Genomic DNA, 18,475 nt, shown 5'->3' with positions numbered 1-18,475 from the left:
AAAATGCGTCTTTGCCCAATATGGTTCTTGGAAAAAAAAAAATCTTTTGAAAGCTATTTTCAAAATGTTATTACCAATGTTATAGCTGCCAGAAACAAAGCAGGGGGAAAAAGAAAGCTTTGGGGGTTAGTTTTCAAGTGACTGGTAACATACCCAAAAGCATCAAGCCAAAAAATAAAAAACCTAATAAAAAACTGGAAGAAAGAATAAAACCCAGTTATGAGTATTGGAGTAATACAGTCACTGAAACACCAGAAGAGATGCAGGAGAATGCGCACTGTGGAATTTCGTCTGACCTCAATATGCTATGATACTCAGCATTCCTGACACACTAGCTCTCAGAGCGTTTAGATGATATACGTATGTATGTATATATGTACATATATTACAAATGCCACTTCCCTACCCATTCCATAACACCTAAACAAGCACAGCACCTATGACAAAATGATGGTTGCTAATACGGTACTTGCTTTTGATAAAGAACTTAAATTGTATCTTATCAATTTTTTAAATATGAACATATTGGATCTAGCCCTTTCTAAACCACTTTCAGTTAAACACTATCAAAGCTTGAAAACTCAGAAGAGTAATATATCAAAAATAAACCCGCCCCACTTCATTTTTATTAGAGTTAATCTGTACTATAGATAAAAGTGCCACATGGCCCTATATATGCAAAGTGAGCAATACCAAACTTGCTATTTTCTAGGCAATTCAGTAGCATATGTACAGATTCCTATGACAACATTTTCATTCCCTTTTGGCCAATATGAAGAGAAAAACATCACTGGTAATGTGGCCACATACAATCTTGGATATAAGAGTTTTTTAAAAATTATGTCATTTTTTAAATAAAGATTCTCCACACAGCTCAAAAACAGTTTTCTCCCTAATTCTCTCTCTTAAAAAAAAAAAAAAAAAAAAAAAAAGGCATTAAAGAGGCTTGATTTCTTTCTCTATAAACTGAAAATTTCAAGTCAGACTTAGCAACACCATGTATTTCTCACCTTATTAAGTAACTGGCTTCAAACCAGTACAGTTATGCCCCAGGGATAAAGGCCCAGGCCTCTGTAAATTATGATCCATCCAACTAGTGTGATTGAGACTGCCTTGGTTTGTAAAGAATTAAGGAGATCAGTGATGTCTTAATTATGTAGGCAGTCTCAACTTTTGAAGATAGACACTTAAAAAGATTACAACTTCAAAACACTAGGCAACTTTTCCACTTGTGACATTTAAAATGCTCAATCTGACATCTTGACTTAATGTGAAGTAATTCCAGTTTGTCAACAGATTTATGACTTTGCTTCATTTTTGTTTCACCAAGTTTAGCAAACGATACGTCTACATGCTGGTATACAGACAGTTTTATGCTATCTCTTTCCCAGTTAGCTCAGCAGGACAAACATCAAACTTTAGTCGTTTGAAAGCCTTCTTGAGAATCTGGTGAACTGTCCAAACATAAGGATTACATCACTCAAGTCTTAGAATGATGCTCCTTCACAAACTGTTCATCCTTGAAAAAAGACAATGGTTTGTTACAAACAGTGTATAACATTTATAGATAGTAACCTAAAGTCTTATTGTTAACCATGGGCCAAATATCTGCTCCTCGATGTACAGTGACCTTGAACCCAGCGTTCTTAACTACCCAAGCACATCCAACCCCTCCTGAGTTCAGCTCAGTAACTCAGCATGCCAGCCTCCACCTTCCTCACAGCTGTCTTTTAAAGAGTTAACTCTTAGATTTTATCAGACTTAATGAATAAAGTAGTCATCACTAAGTCTTATCAGAAGCAATGTCACACATAAGTGCAGACTGAGGCAGGACTAAGTAGGGAGCATCTTTAGAAAGAGAACAGCTACACAAGCCTACCGAACCACCCGGTTTTTTGGGGGGGGGGGGAAGAAAAAAAGTTTTGCCAAATATTGTACCACAGCAGACATCCTAATGCCTGAGTGTCCTTTTTTTTTCGTGAGCATTTAACACATGTTTTAGAATTACATCCTTGTAACTTCTTTCATTTAAAAAAAATTGCAAGAGATTTTCTGATAAAGTACGTGAACGTGGAAAAGGCTGTCAATTTAGTACTCTACTTGGACATCTTGAAAACTGTTGGTGGCACAACGCAAATGCAACAGTGAACCAGAAATAGCTTTTCGGGTAAATGAGTGACAATGTAAGGATTTTTGAAAGCAAGGAAAAAAGCTTTTATTTATTAAAAACCTTGTTATATATATAACTCAAGAAGCTGGCTTCCTGGCCAGCACCTGCTCACTACGATTTAATAGTAGCCAAAATAAGCTTTATTCTTTGATTTTAACTTAACTCAAAATTCAAATACCATGCTTTTCATTCAGTTGGTTACTTCTTTTAATGTATTCAAATTGCTGAACACACAGAACTGAATTAAGAAGCAACAACTGCCCTACATAAAAGCTGTGGCTAATACAGAATGTTTCTCAGAACCAAGGACAACTTTCAGTCAGTATTGAAAAAAGAACATACATAGTTTACTCCTCAACACTGAACTAAGATCCTTATTTAGAGGGCATGTCTCTGAACAGTTTTACATAATTCACAATGAAAATGTAAAAGCATCAATTTGGCAATCAACGCTTCGTCATTGCACCTTGCTTACTTCCTCATGCGTCCCATTCATTACTGCAGCTCAAGAGGCTAGGTAACTTTGTGCCTAAGGCAACTATGGAGCTCAGCACAAACCTTGAAGTCATTAAAAAGAAAAACAACAAAACAAACCTAAAACAAAAATTAAAAAAGCCAAGATTTCATTTTCCTCATTTCCCCCGACAATGTACAAATAAACAAATGATTACTTCTTGAGGATGTAGACGGGGCAGACGTCTCTTGGTGATTCCTGGTGCTGCACGTTTCTTGAGGGAGAAGTGAAGTAGTTGTTGGAGCGTTCACAGTTTAATGCAAAAGCAGAAACGAATGAAATTCTGTAGTTGCTTTCAGGCAGTTTTGCGCATAGAAAAAAAGAAATGTTTAGAAAATAAATGTTTATTTTGTCTTTCTGGCTGTGGCCAATCCAGTCCATTTTCCACCAAAACAGGTGAAAATTTAAATCTCAAATTAATCTGATTTGTGGCAGTAAAGGTCCTTAAGTGCTTTTAGCTCCTCAATCAATGTCTTGTTTTGGTTTTCAAGCACTGCCACTCTGTTTTCTAAACATTTCACATATTCTTTCTTCTTTCTACGACATTCTCTTGCTGCTTCCCTTAAAATGAAAACACACACAAAGTTTATGTTCATGAATTCCAGTTTTAGAATAGCATGTTTTCTAGAGAAGCAGCTGAAAGGAACAAATGGTCAGTACTGTACACACAATAAATGTTACTGAGGTTGCCTGACGGGACGGCACATAGGTAACAGTGCTTGTTGCCAAGCAGAACAACCCGAGTTCTACCCCGAATCCCATATAGTAGAAGGCCAGACCTACTTTTTTCTTTACATATGTGCTTGTGTGCATGTGCACACAAGTGAGCGCTCGTGTGTGACACACACTCCCCACCCACGTAAAAGCTACAGATGAGGGCCTATGTGGGTGGGAAGGTGGGAACAGGCAGATCTCACACTCACTGGTCTGCTAGACTAGCAAATCAACGAGCCCTGGGCCAGTAAGAGAACTGTGTAAGCAACAAGATAAAGAATGTCATCCTCTGGCTTTCACATTCATTTGTGTAAGTATTTAAGACCTTCATACACACCTATGCACACGCACATCTACAATATGCATACACCTTTTAAAAAGTTAAATCAGAAGACAAATTTTTTAAAAAATCTATCAGATAGGAATAAATATTTTAGGGTTTGTTGGCATATGAGCACATGTATGGACATATATAAATGAGTTGATGCTACCCTAAGATTTGATCCAGGGGTACACAGTTTGCTAATTCCTGATCTAAACAATAAACAAACACAAACAAACAAGTCAGCCAGTCAGTCACCAGGCAGGAGGCACGGTGGTGCACGCCTGTAATCCCAGCACTTGAGAAGGCAGAGGCAGGCAGATTGCTGTGAGTTTGAGGCCAGCCTGGTCTACAAAGCAAATTCAGGACAGGCAAGGCTACACAGAGAAACCCTGCCTCAAAAAACTAAGTAGCCCCCAGGCACTGTGTTAATTGTATGTTCTCAGGAAGACACCTACCTCAAAAGACAAAGGTATATAAGAATCAAAAGGCTGGTGAAGGATATACTCTGTAAATACTAATCAAAAGGAAATTAATACCAAAAGCATATTTAATCTTGATTGTTAAATTGGCTGGATTGAGAGAGAAAGGGAAGTAAAGGGTCCTTTCTTACAGTAAGACTCTTTTGGAGACAGGGCTTCTCTATGTAACCCAGGTCTCCTGCCCCGCCTACCTCAGCTTCAAGCACAGTTATTACAGGCATGTACTACCACACCTGCCTGTTAGATCGCATCCTACTTACTCACACAGGGATTGCCAATTGTGCTTTGTTGCTGGGTGTGTGGGGCAAGGGAGAGGGTTGGCTACATCATAACCATGCTCATCTGTCTATGAGGATATATCTAGAGATCATTAGAACACAAGGACTCAGACTTAATGCTTCCACTCACTGGTGGACTCAAACACACTAGCACTGCGGGGAGTAGGGCGTATATGGAGAAAGCGCATTTCTGGGCATGCCTCTGAACAATAGGGCGTGGGTCTGACCCCTGTCTGTTACTCCTATCTGCCATGAGGTAAGCAGCCTCAGCCACATGCTTGTGCTGGCATAATAGTTTGTATCACCTCGGGCCTAAGGCAATGGATCTAGCTGACAAGGCACTTAAGCCTCTAATCTACAAACCAAAGTCCTACCTCCCTCCCTTAAATTTTTCACAGGTATTTTTCAAAGCAACATAAAGTACCAGGCATGAATTCCCGTCTGTGGAGCAGGCCTCACAGCCAGTCAGGAATCAGTGTCCCTTTACACTCACACCACTACTGCAAAGCCCTGTGGGCACATATTGCCCAACAGAATGGTACTGTAGTGTGCATGGATGGACAGTGTGGCTTCTAGAAGCCGTGGGTTATTAAATAAAAGTATCAGCACAGTGAGATACCCCCGCACAAATTACTAGTCATGTAGCCCTCAAAGAGTCCCAACACAGGCTATCACCATGACTCTTAATTACTTAATATACTACTACCTGGTGTCACACTACTCGTAAAAACTCAGCACACTTTAGTTGCTGGACAGAGAAAAATCGAGCCAGAACTGACCTAGGAACTTCCTCTCTGTTGGCTGACTTGTACCACGCTGAATGGCGCTACTCTGAACACTTCAGTGGGCTTTCCCACGGTAGACCCTGCATGCTACAATGCCACCCTACTTGGCAAGATATGCCCACGGGTATGTGAAAGGATGACATGACAGTTACATAGGAGGGCAACAAATTGCTCTCTGACTGGGTTCAAAGCCTGCTCCACAGGAGGAAATTCATGCCTATTACTGTAAACATGCTCAAATGCCCATGGCTTGGGAGGATGTAATCCGAGACAGGGACTGGAGTGTGTTTGACAACCTAGTCCTCTTGTTTTGCTGAATGGGCACATATTGTTAAATTGCCTTCCAAATATTTGTTCATACCCATAGACTAGTGCTGTTCTTAACCTGGGTCTGAGTGTGTGCAGCACTCAACACAGAGGCTCCCAACTGAGCAAAGTGTTATGAATAAGGGACTGTTGAGAGCTTGTGCTGGGGTGTGGGGGAGGGGTGCTGTCAAGTACTGTCTTGGATACCATGTAACCACTGCACTCAGGAACTCCCAGCATCCACAGACCTTCCGAAGATCAAGCTAATGTATATAATTGTGCTCTGGTTGCATAATAGTTCAGATGACAGAAAGTTGAAGGAGGGGTATTTGGAACTCTCCCCCGCTCCCCAAGACAGGGTTTTCATTCTACTGTAAATCTAAAAGTATTTTAAATAAAAGCTTAAAAATTATATGCCAAAATGTGTATGTATTTACATAAGTATGCACTCACATACACAGGACAAGGCAAGATTTTAATATTTTAGATGAAGTAATTAGAGGCAGTTAAATTTTTTGCTTACGCCTTTAAAGTTATTTATAATAAGCATTTTTACTTGTATCTTTAAACTTGTACGGATTTGAAAAAAATGATGTTAATTTTTTTGGTAACCTAATTTTTGTCTTACATTCTAATCACAATAAAAATAAGATTTATTGGGCTGAAGAGGTGGCTCAGAGGTTAAGAACACTAACTGTTTTGCTGTTCTTCCAAAGGTCCTGAGTTCAGTTCCCAGTAACCACATGGTGGCTCACAAACATCTATAATGTGATCTGATGCCCTTTTCTGTCATGCAGGCATACGTGCAGGCAGAGCACTGTATACATAATAGCTAAGTCTTAAAAAACAAAAACAAAAAACCCAAGATTTATTTTTAATGCCAAATTGCATACAGTTGAATGGAAGCACCTAATACCAAATTTCTTTTTTTTTAAAGACAGGAACGGTTTCTCTGTGTAGCTTTGGCTGTCCTGGCCTCACTCTATAGACCAGGCTGGCCTTGATACAGATATCCGCTTTGCCTTTGCCTCCCAGTGCTGGGATTAAAGGCATGTGCCACCACGCCCAGTCTCAAATTCTTATTGTTTGGAATTTTTCATATTTTTTTTACCATATTCATTTTTTATAAATTTGCCAATCGATATCCTCAATTCTAATCTAACATTGTTTAAAACCTAGTTTAATGTTTACTTTACTATTTTTCTTTTTTTGGTTTTTTGAGACAGGGTTTCTCTGTGTAGCCTTAGCTGTCCTGGACTCGCTTTGTAGACCAGGCTGGCCTCGAACTCACAGAAATCTGCCTGCCTCTGCCTCCTGAGTGCTGGGATTAAAGGTGTGCGCCACCACGCCTAGCTGTTATTTTTCTTTCTTTCTTTTTTCTTTTTTTTTTTTTTGGTTCACTGAAGAAAGATTTTTAATTTTTAAAAAATATTTATTTATTTATTTAAGACGGATTCTCTGTGTAGTCTTAGCTGTCCTAGACTTGCTTTGTAGACCAGGCTGGCCTCAATTCAAACTCAGTGATCTGCCTGCCTCTGCCTCCTTAATGCTGGGATTATAGGTGTGTGCCATTGCGCCTGGCTAGGTTTCTAAATTTAATAAGGTCAAATCTATTTAACTGTTTATTAACTTCATCTTTGAAAATCCTCTTTAAATCCCTCTATACTGTAGGCTATATAACGGGAGGTACGGGCAGTAAGCTCTATTCCCTTCTAAATCATGCCCTCTCTGTGAGAAGACTCTCCCAGCCATAGCCCACTGACTTTGGCTTGTCCTTCCCAGGGTTGCAGCCAGTGGACGCAAATGGACACGATCTTTACCAGAGCCAAAGCAAATGATTTGGAAGCCAATGGTAGGCTGTGGAGACATCTCAGGGGATGAAGCACATGTGAGCAAGCCTAACAGTGCACTCCATCCCTGGGTGAAAAGCTGGATCTGTAATACAGCACCCTAATGCAGTGCAATAGCAGAAACGAGAGACTGTGCCTCAAAACAAGATGGAAGAAGGGAGCCAACTCCTGGAAAATGTTCTCTGACCTCTATACACTGAGGTATCACCCTCAAATGCAGAAATAAAAGCAACACTGCCCTTTCGCTGTTTCCATAGAAAGGCTATGTCTTGGAAGTGCTGCTCTCCTTCAGTGGGGATGCAGGAAGCAGCTGGCAATGAGGATGAGATATGAAGACAAGCCATGGCAACTGACTTGGAGCTGTCAATGTACAACTTGCAAGGGAGAGGAAGAGGTCATGCTGTTGTAAGGCACCGAGACTCCGTAACCTGTTATAGTAAGACAAAATGCTTGTTTGCCAATTATCTTTACTTTGGAATAATTGACAAATTACACACCGTAGAATTTTTGGACTCCTTAATTTTTTCCTATCCGAATTCAGGGCAAGACAGGCTGTGTTAAATTCACACTAGAATCGTTTATTCTGGTGAATACTGCTCTAACTTGTCTGCTGAAGAACTTACAGTAACAATGATACCAATATAGTGATTCTGGTGGCATCATTTAAATCAACTACTACAGAATTGATTACTTTTGAATCTCTTATTTCACCTTAAAAACTGGAGTTTACTTATCTTGACCCTGAGCAAAACGGTTATCCCAGGAAAGCATCCTACAGTTATTTCCTAGTGCTGTGGATCCTGACGCTGTGCTGTTTGTTCACTTTGCTTGGAGGCACAGCAGGAAGTAACAAGTTTACAGGGTTTGTCACCAGACACAGGTTCAAACTGTCTTACATGTTCCTTAAAATACAGGACCTGTGACCTGTATTTACCTTTTCTCTGATATTTACCTTCTTTCTCCTCTGCAAAGTGGGGTAAGATCCCATCATATTATGCGGACATAGACAGTCTCTTTTTAACCCGAAGAAGACTGGGGGATGAGCTCAAGGGTCATCTACTCGGCACAGGTAAAGGTAAATGAGCCAGTAGGCTTGTCCGGTGTGTGTGGGAGCCTGTGCTTTCCTCACATGTGTCACAGAAGCCAGATTCTAGCGAAGCTTAAAAAGTAACCGAGGAAGAAGAAAGGGGACCACTTCAGAGTGTGGACAGTTTCCCTTCAGTGGAAAGTATAACTAAGTCTAAGCAAAAACATCTTATTAGAGTCCATGTTTTTAAATCAGGCAGCTTTATAGACCTCACATAAGCAAGGATCTTAAGCACTGTGGCTCTCCTCCTAACCTGGTGTGGAGGTAGCAGGATGTGTTATGGCTTCACCTGAAATGCTCCTGGAAAGGCTTGGCAACAAAGCAATATTGACAACTTACTCACTTATCCATGGGTAAGCTCGTAACTGCGCAGGAAGGCATGGAGAAGGCTGGGAGGTGGAACTTAGCTGAAGGGAAATGGGTATTAAGGTGCGCCCTTGGAGGCTGCGCTATAATTTACAGTCACTTAAAACTACTTATATGCACGCATTCCTATCAGTGTGTGGCATAAGCATGTGTAACGTCCATATGGGCACGTCTGAAAGGTGCATCTGCTTGTGGGAACCAGGTCAGTAGGAGTGTCATTTTCTACCATTTCCTACATTGTCACCTTTTTACATTTCCTTATTTTGTGTGTGTAGTGGGAGGTAACTAGAGGTGTATCTATGCCACAGCACACAGGAGAACAGAGGACAACTTTGGAGACCATTCTCTCTCCACTGTGTGAGATCCACTACCAGTCTCTGCCGCTTCTCTATGTCGGCCCCAGTTTGCTAAAAGGTGGGCCACTCTGCCCCCTGCAGGCCCCTGGCCATGATGCTCTGCCTCACCACGAGCCCCAGAACAACTGTACCCAATGGCCATGACTGCTAAAACTCAGGGTCAAAATTAATCTTTTCTTCTCTAAATTGACTTCTCAGGTGTTCCATCAGAGATTTTAGAATGCTAACACAGAGAAATTACAAAACTGAAAAGAAAATAAATGGATATTTAAAGAGTTTGTAATGCTCTACGCGGGAAAGGTTTAATGCTACAGGCTTGGCTGGCAGAGGTTTATAATCTCAGTTACTCAGGAAGCTGAAACAAGACTGAATGTAGCCTGTCTAGGCTACAGAGGGAATTCAGGCCAATCTGGGTAACAGCAAGATCTGCTCAGAGTTTTAAGATTATAAAAGGGTTGGGGTGGGGTATTTGTCCCCAGCACTACAAGGGGAGGAGGAAAGAAGCTTCAGTGCCACCGCCTCCTGACCTTCTCTATCTCTGTAAGGAGATGGACTTTTATTCAACAGAGCCAAATTACCCAGACATAATCTAAAGTCCTTTAAAAATAAATTTCTGATTACTATGTCTACTCAGAATTGTTTTTGTTAGTAGGTGATGATGTCTTAAATTTTATAATTAGGGTTTTACTTGAGACTTGTTAAACATAATTGTTTCTTATTTTAGAAAAGGTCAACCAAAAATACTTTAAAACTAAACAGATTAATGTGTAATTTAATTCGTACTTTCAAATACATTTAAATAAGAGTTAGGCATTTCCATTTCTATTATGACTTAACTACTTATAGTTTTTTGGTGCACAATAAAGGTCACCAGGTTTTTTTCCAAGTGTCCTCTAATATCTCAGAATGGTTTTCTCCTTTTTCACAGACAGATATAATGTACCAAGACTGCGACAGTAAAGACTATTTCAGGAATGAGGAGGCTGACCCGCCAAAACACAGAAGTGCTTAAGGAGAAGTAGCATTTCCTGGAGACTACACTTACCAAGTGCTATCTTACCCGACTCTTAAAGAGTTAGCTTTGGGTGCCAGGAGGGACCTTATTTTACTTAAAGGAAGAAACTTAAGTTTAGAAAGTTATCGAGTTCCTCCAGAATCAGAGCTAAAGGATGAATCCAGGACTTGAAGCTATATCTTCTAAGTACAATTTCCGTTTCATTTACTTTATCGTAGTATTTGCATTCTTGGGGTAAAAACAAGAATTTCACTGATTTAAAAGTATTTACATATGGAGAGGAGGGGTTCAAGACAGGGTTTCTTTGTCTTGGAACTCTCTTTGTAGATCTAGCTGGCCTTGAACTCACAGCATCAGCCTGCCTCTGCCTCCCCTGCCCCACCCTGACTGCCCCACCACACCCGGGCTTCAGCTTGCTTCTGTCTTTATATGTACACTTGATTCTTTCCTGGTTTTCACCCACCTTCCAGCCCAGAGACTGTTCTTTTCGCATGTTCCTGTATGTGAAGGCTATCTTCCTGGTGCTGCTTGCAGCTTACTCTTGAGACAGGGTTTCTTAAATCCCAGAGCTTACAGGTAGACCAAGCAGTTTACCTGCCCAGCTTGCCCCAGGAGTCCCATCTCCATCACCAGCCTGCAATTACAGCGCCCCACCCAGCACTTCACGTGGGCTTCAGGGACCTGCACTCCACTGCTCTTGCTCATGGGTGGAGCACCTTCTCCAGTGAGCCACCTCCCAGTCCATTTGTTCTTAGATAGCAAAAATCTCAAAGCATCTGAAAGCAAGTATGTTTCTTTCTTTCTTTCTTTCTTTGTTTTGTTTTGTTTATTTTCTGAGACAGGGTTTTTTAATTTGCTTTCATATTTGTTTATTTTGGTCTTTCAAGCCAGGGTTTCTCTGTGTAGCCTTGGCTGTCCTGGACTCACTTTGTAGACCAGGTCTGGCTTTATCAGGAATATCATAGTTTTTAGAATTATTCTATTTAAAAGATTATTTGGATGTTAAATTATTATTCTGAGTAATGAAAGCAGATGCCCCCTAAGGCCAGGCATGGTAGCACAGGCTTGTAATCCCAGCTCTCACAGACATCGCAGGAGAATCAAGAATTCCAGGCCACTTGATCCACACAACAAGACTCTGATTCAAGAAAACAGAACAGGAGGCTGGAGAGTTCAGCAGTTAGGGCACTTACTATTTTTGCTGAAGAACCTGGTTCAGCAGAAAGCACCCACATCAGGTGGCTGACAACCACCTGCCACTCTAGTTCCAAGAGGTCTAATGCCTTCTTCTGGCCTGTGGGGGCACCAAGTATATGTGTGGTACACATACATACATACGAAAATATAAGTAAACTTTTAGAGTAAAAGTATATAAAAATACAGCCGGGCGTGGTGGCACACGCCTTTAATCCCAGCACTCGGGAGGCAGAGGCAGGTGGATCACTGTGAGTTCGAGGCCAGCCTGGTCTACAAAGTGAGTCCAGCACAGCCAAGGCTACACAGAGAAACCTTGTCTTAAAAAACAAGCAAACAATATATATGTAAATATAAAAGGAACTATTTATCAAAATGGCTACCATATATTTATTACAAATAAATGTAATGCCAATAAACTAGATTCTAAGGTTAGTACACATATAGGATGCTTATGAATATTACTTATGAATAAAATTTTAACTAACCTACCCAGTTGGCTGGAATAAAGTACAAATTCACTAAAACTATGCATTAAATTCTAATGGAAAAACCATTTAAAAAAACCATGATTGAAGAGTGATCTAAGTCCCATGAGCCATCTTATAAATGCAGCTTAATAAATAAAGAAGTGGTAGCAAAATCCATTAATTCTACCAGAAAAAGAAAAGTAAATGCAACAGAACCTACTGTAAGCAAATGTAAAAGCACACATGGACGAACTTATAGACGTGCTTGGCCCACAGCATTTAAGTATCTGGAATATCTATACCTGTTCTTCATTAGACGAACCTCTCTCTTCCGTGCTGCTTCTTCGGCAGGCTGTGTGGGGAGAGCTGGGGAGGAAGCCATAACAACCCCAGGGGCAATGGTGCTAGTGGGTGCTGTGCGAATCTGGTAAGTTTGGACATCGCCAGAGGCAGCTGAAAAAAAGAGTGAACAAGGTCTAAGACACAGAAACACTACAATTTAATTCAAGTGTGTGTCAATCAATCTAAACATAATTAGATTAGAAGGGAAGCAGGGAACGTGATTCTGGCTAAAAAGAAAACTCTAATTTCTTGTACAATCAGCACAGGTACAGGTAAGGATGTCTTGGTGCCTTTGCTGAGCCTTATGTTAACGCTGTACTGGAATGCAGATCTAGTCTGTGGTTTACATGCTTACCAAGCTTAAGTCTAAAAGTGGGGCCCAACATAGATGATCTTCCTAGACATAGTCCTCAGTGTCTTCCTCTGATTTGGATAAATTCATATTAAGAAATTTCAAGTAGACTCTTGCCACGACATAAAAACGACCATGATTTTTTTCATAAAATAGCAAAATGGAAGAGAAAATAAGCATATGGTCAACTATTATACATTTCCAATTCAAACAAAACTCAAAGGTATGAAAAAATGGACTATTTGATGTCAATCATGGTATATGTAAGGATTTTTAATGTAAGTGATAACTAAAATGCAAACTGGATTTTTTTTTTTTTTTTAATTTTCTGAGATGTCTCATTGTGTAGCCCTGGCTGTCCTAGAACTTGCCATGTAGACCAGGCTGGCCTAGAACTCAGAGATCCACTTGCCTCTGCCTCCAAAGTGCTGGGATTAAACACATGAGCTACCTCGCTCAGCTTTGAATTTTTCTAACCACACTATTACTCATATGTGAAAAGAAATATAATCACCACTAGTTAATTATTTGTTTCTAAAATCAGCTTGATGATACACTGTCCTAATAAGTAACCTAACACTAGATGAGAGACTTTGAAGGTCTTTATAAAATCATCCATATCAGTTAAAAATACCAATTGTATTGTTTGAAGGACAAATATTTATATACTAAACATGTTACCATATTCAAACTGACGTTGAGAATTCAAATTCACTGACATCCTGCTTTACAATTTTTTGAGTACCTGCATGTAAAGTGAAAAGGTGTTTTACTCCCACTAATAAGCAAAGTATTTTTTTTCAAATATCATTGGTCTAATATCAAGATATATAGTATAAATATATTAGGAACTGTTAAATAAAGGACTTCCTACTTGGTGTTTTGATATCATCCCAAAGTAATTTTTCATGGTAAAAGGTTATAACTCTCATGAATACAGGCAGCCATTTGTTATTATTAACAAAAATATTTTTAGAAACAAATGTTATTATTTTTACAGTCTATAAATTTTTAATCTGGTATAAGCTATGAACTGTTCGCATGAATTAATGGAGAATAGTTAACACTCTCCAGAATCTTGAAATTAAGGGAAAAAACTAAAATCCTTCAGTCCACTGAAGACTTAAGGACAATTTGTTCTCAAAAAAGCAGATGCTTTACACAATGACAGAGGTTCTGTTGGGATCTTTTTATCTGAAATCAAAATTGATGACTTTAGGAAAAAGATCTAAGTTGCTTTTGAATAAAGATTAAAGACAAAACAAAACAAACAAATAAACCAGAGAGCAGAATCCCCTGAAAACTCTTTAGTGACTTAGCACCCATGAAGAGGAAAGAAGAGGCCCACAGTAGCTGTTACTCAAGGCCGCAGAGCTAACTATGACTTCCTTAGTTTCCTCTATCCCTGACACTGAAAGTATTAAAGATAGGTATTACCCCTTTACATGTGAAAGACAGTTGTTTTGTTTTTTAAAGATAGTTGTTTTTATGCCATGACATTTTCATCCAAGTAGAATAATGGAAAATTTTGTCAGAAATATTTATTTATGTATTAACACATATCTAAATCTTTAATATCTAAATCTATACTGATGAAAACTATTCCAATAGTGCTTTGCAATATACTTACTTTTCATGAGTATACACATTAATTTTAAAAAGAATGTATCATACGTATGAATTCTTAGTTCTATTACCTTGAACAACAACTTGGTTGCTGGGCACTAGAATCTGCTGTCCGTCAGTGGTCTGTGCATACTGTAGAATAGTAGTGCCCGGCTGAGTGGCAGCTGCATTGGTCATGGTTAATGTCTGCAGGCCCTGTACCCCATCGGTACCATTGTTAGCCAGCTGTATTGCTCCTCCCTGGGTAATGGCAACTAAAACCCAATGAATTTTATTGTTACAAGTTTAATTAATACCACATAAGACTTTTAAAACACACTAAACCCATGCAATTAGCAAAGCATAACCTAGGAGAAGTTATTCTAGAAAGTAACATCACCAAGAAAGACTTGGTATATTCAAGTAACTACGTATGCAGGAAACCATATCCAATTTCTACTATTTCTACAAGTACAAGAAATATATCCTATAAACTGTGCTACAACAAATAATGAGTAATAACAATATAAAAAGTAAGTAAGAAACTCAGATTTGTTTTGAACTTATTTAAACTTCAAGGAGGTCCTGCTTCACGACAGTGTTCTTTACAGCACCGTTAACTGCCTCATATATACTGTTTAATATCTACTGCCTTAATTGTAAACGCATTTCTTATAGGTAGAAAATTAATTAACATAAGAAGCTCTCAATAAATGTGTTAAAGTATAATTAATTTGTTAGTGAATTGCAATTTATAAACTGTTAGTAATGCATTTAAAAGGCCAAAAAAAATGGCAGGATACCTCTCAAGGGGCTAAGGCAGAAAAATCACGTGAGTGTAGGAGTTTGAGACTAGCCTGGGAAAAATAGTAAGAGCTCGTCTCAAAATAAATAAACAAAATAACTAATATTTTTTTAAAAAGAAAAAGAAGAAATCAGTAATACAGACAGAGCTTGCCATGAACGTTCAAGGTTCTGGGTTCAGTCTCCGACACCTACCACCCATCATTCCCAACAAAAATCTCATCAATGAAAGACGTGAAATTCTCCAGACTTTAGTTATTATGGGTGCCTCATGAAGTTTAAAATTAGAGCACCAAATCATCCCCGAGACAAAGTATCACTAGTTGTAAGTTCCATCTCTGAGTCCTCATATAGAGTCTTCCATTGATGATTGACGATTAAATACACTCACCACTATCTGGCAAATAAATTAATAAATACTTAATAGACATTTCATTCTTAAAAGCCCTAAATCACAGTTATACAACAGTACATAGAAAAAGTTGATTGAAAGGTAAGTTATTACCTTGTTTGGAAGACATAATCTTTTAGACACCAGAACTGAAAATATGATTGAATCCCTGTAAAAGTAACTTTTATTCTCCTTGCTCAATTGTTGTCTGGGAGGCTTACTGCATCCTTCTGCTAACCGAGGCCTAGTTTTGGAAGCTTCTAGCCTTCATACAATCTAATCCAGGCCTAGAATGTTTTCAGCCTCTGAGTCTTACTGCTTAATAAGCTCACCCTTACTTGTTCTTTCTGAGCTCTGGGCTGGCTGGTTCAACTCAGCTGTTCTGGCTCAAACTTCTCCCCCAGCTGATTTATTTAATCTGGCTTCTCTCTCCGCCCAGAATTGCTCTGTTTGGCCTCAAACTAACTCAGGAATCTTCTGGCTCCTTCTCATTTTCTGGTTCGATCCTGTCTTCACCTGTGCTCTCTCTCTCTGTAACCCATCTCTCTTATTTCTATCCTGGTAAAACTGCCTCCTCTCTCTGTAAAACTGACTCTTAAGTAGTTTCCCTTTCCTCTCTTCTGAGAATTGGACATATCCTAGTCTGTCAAATCTTCTCTGATTCCTCACCTTTTCTGCCATTCAATTAGACATCACTTTCAAACGTGGGTGCTTCCTCCTACAAACTAACTTTATCTTTGCTTGGGATTAAAGGCATATACCACCATGCCTGGACCTGGCTTTGAAGTCAGATCTGTTTGCCTCTGTCCCCTGGATTAAAGGTGTGTCTGTATTCCAGCCTGATCACACAGACCTAGAAGATCTTTGAATGTGATCTCTTGCCAGCCGGATCACCTAGACCTAGAAGGTCTTTGGATATGACCGTCCTCTACAAATTCTCCTCAGATAAATCTAAGGATCAAGTTTTCCAGAAGACTAAATAATTATAATTTTCCTGAGCAATTTAATAATGTATGTGTGCACATACAGCCATATGTGAAGAGCTAGGAATCAAACCCTCACACACGGTAGTAATGCACTTTATCAACTGAGTTATGTTCACAGCTCTCCACAATGAATTATAATTGCATTTAAAGGAAAGTGTAAAAACAAAACAAACAAAAAAAAAAAAAAACCACAAAGTTTTAAAAAATGTACTATCAATGTATTGAACCTAAATTTGTTACTATTTATCAGAAGTAAATTAATTTGGGATGGGTTATCAATTATCTCTGGGAAATTATACCATCCTAAGTGATGTGCACATAGAAAACTGATAATTCATTGCTCTATCAATAGGTATGAGTTTACTGTTATTATTTGGTCACTTCATCAAGATGATAAATTGTGGGAATTAACATACTAGCATATACAATCCTCCTATGTTAAGAATTATGTCTAAGAATTATCTTACAATTAATTTTGTAAGATTACTTGAAAGGGTCTAGAGAGATGGTTGAACAGTTAAGAGCACTGGCTGCTCTTTCAGAGGATCTGTGTTCCATTCCCAGCATCTATAGGGAGGCTCACAGCCATTTGCAACCAGTTCTAGGGGATCAGACACCTCCTTTTGGCCTCTGCAAGGCACTGCACACATCTGATGCACAAAGAAAAACATCCGTGCACATAAGATAAAAATACATGGGGCGCTGGGGGAGGGTACTTACAAGAAATTTTCAAATTCAAATGTATTTAACTCCAATTTTTTTCTTGGTTACATAGCAATGAGCTCAAAGTGAAAGGAAGGAATGAACTAGACATGAAAAGATATGATCTAGTCCATTACACAGTCAGTTGATTTTGTTCTTTTTCCTGGAAATCTAAAGACATTTGCTCTTAAATAACAGATGTGTAGGTGTTGTAAACATTAATTAAGGTCACATTTATATGGCAATTGTAAGTCTCACCTAAGATTTAAACATGTTTTTAACTGTGTTATGTTTACTTGTATATTTGTATATTGATTATTTTAAAGTAGTTTTGACAAAAGCAAATTCATTAAAACCTATAACTCTTATCTCTAGGTGTAATTGCTACCAAGAAATACAATCATGTTATATTTTAAGTTAAATAATCTAAATACAATTAAATTGATTGATTTGCTGAGATTCTGTACAACATACATTAGGACAGCTTATGGAAAAAATAGGATAAAAAAGGAGAGATATATACAATCCTTCCTATTGGGAAAGGATGAAAAAGAGGTTTACAGTTTATAGATATTATAAAACCTCTGACCCTTAAGTTTTGATAACCATGTTTTACAAGTTACAAAACAAAACAGGGCTGTAAAGATGACTTAGAGGTGAGGAGCACTGACTACTCTTACAAGACTTGAATTCAATTCCCAGCAGCTACTTGGTGGCTAATAACCATCTGTACCTTCAGTCCCAGAGGATCCAAAGCCCTCTTCTGGCCCTTAATGCAGGTAAAACACCCATACACATAAATTAAAGAAATGAATTTAAAAATAAGTTACTAAATAGATAAATGCATTCGTTTTTTTCTTTTAACATTTATTTTCTTATTTATTTGTCATGTATACAATGTTCTGCCTGTATGTGTGCCTGCCTGCCAGAAGAGGGCACCAGATCTCATTATAGATGGTTGTGAGCCACCATGTGGTTGCCGGGAATTGAACTCAGGACCTCTGGAAAAGCAGACCGTGCTTTTAAGCTCTGAGCCGTCTCTCCAGCCCCATTATGTTGTTTCTTAGTTGAAAAAGCAAAAATCAAGAACATAATGCTAAATCAGTTTCATCAAAGGCAACATGCATGTACAAGGATGATAGTAGATAAAATGAATAAAGCTTTAACAAAGTCCCAGAGTATAGTACATTTAAACTTATCATTCAGTTGCTGGAAGGGTTTTAAAAATAATCTAAGGGCACTGCTTGGTAATCCAATACTTCTCCCTTTCAGCTTCTGTAAATCTCTTCTAAAAACATCATTCTTTCTAGTTCAAATGAGACTTTCTGACAGGAATTTGTTATTCCCCTCATGATGGAGGAGAAAGAAGTCTTGCACAATGTCA

At 38.8% G+C, this 18,475-nt stretch overlaps 1 protein-coding gene across 7 annotated transcripts in view; it reads right to left on the bottom strand.

Moving 5' to 3' along the window:
• Positions 1 to 1,985: 1,985 nt before the first annotated feature.
• Creb1 (cAMP responsive element binding protein 1) overlaps positions 1,986 to 18,475 on the bottom strand; it is a 55,738-nt gene continuing 39,248 nt past the window's right edge. For 5 of the 7 annotated variants that reach the window (XM_051153939.1, XM_051153938.1, XM_051153940.1 and 2 more), the window contains 3 exons: positions 14,301 to 14,483; positions 12,212 to 12,362; positions 1,986 to 3,245 (listed from right to left, as the gene is read on the bottom strand). In XM_051153939.1, the coding sequence (XP_051009896.1) occupies positions 3,101 to 3,245; positions 12,212 to 12,362; positions 14,301 to 14,483 (479 nt within the window). In that variant the 3' untranslated portion in view covers positions 1,986 to 3,100. Of the gene's footprint in view, positions 3,246 to 11,088; positions 11,540 to 12,211; positions 12,363 to 12,606; positions 13,660 to 14,300; positions 14,484 to 18,475 lie in introns of those variants that run through there. The other 2 variants (XM_051153944.1, XM_051153941.1) reach the window with 2 other exon arrangements.

The sequence above is a fragment of the Acomys russatus genome, chromosome 12, assembly GCF_903995435.1.
Source record: "Acomys russatus chromosome 12, mAcoRus1.1, whole genome shotgun sequence".
Taxonomy (NCBI): Eukaryota; Metazoa; Chordata; class Mammalia; order Rodentia; family Muridae; genus Acomys; species Acomys russatus.
This window is presented reverse-complemented; position numbering and strand designations above follow the sequence as displayed.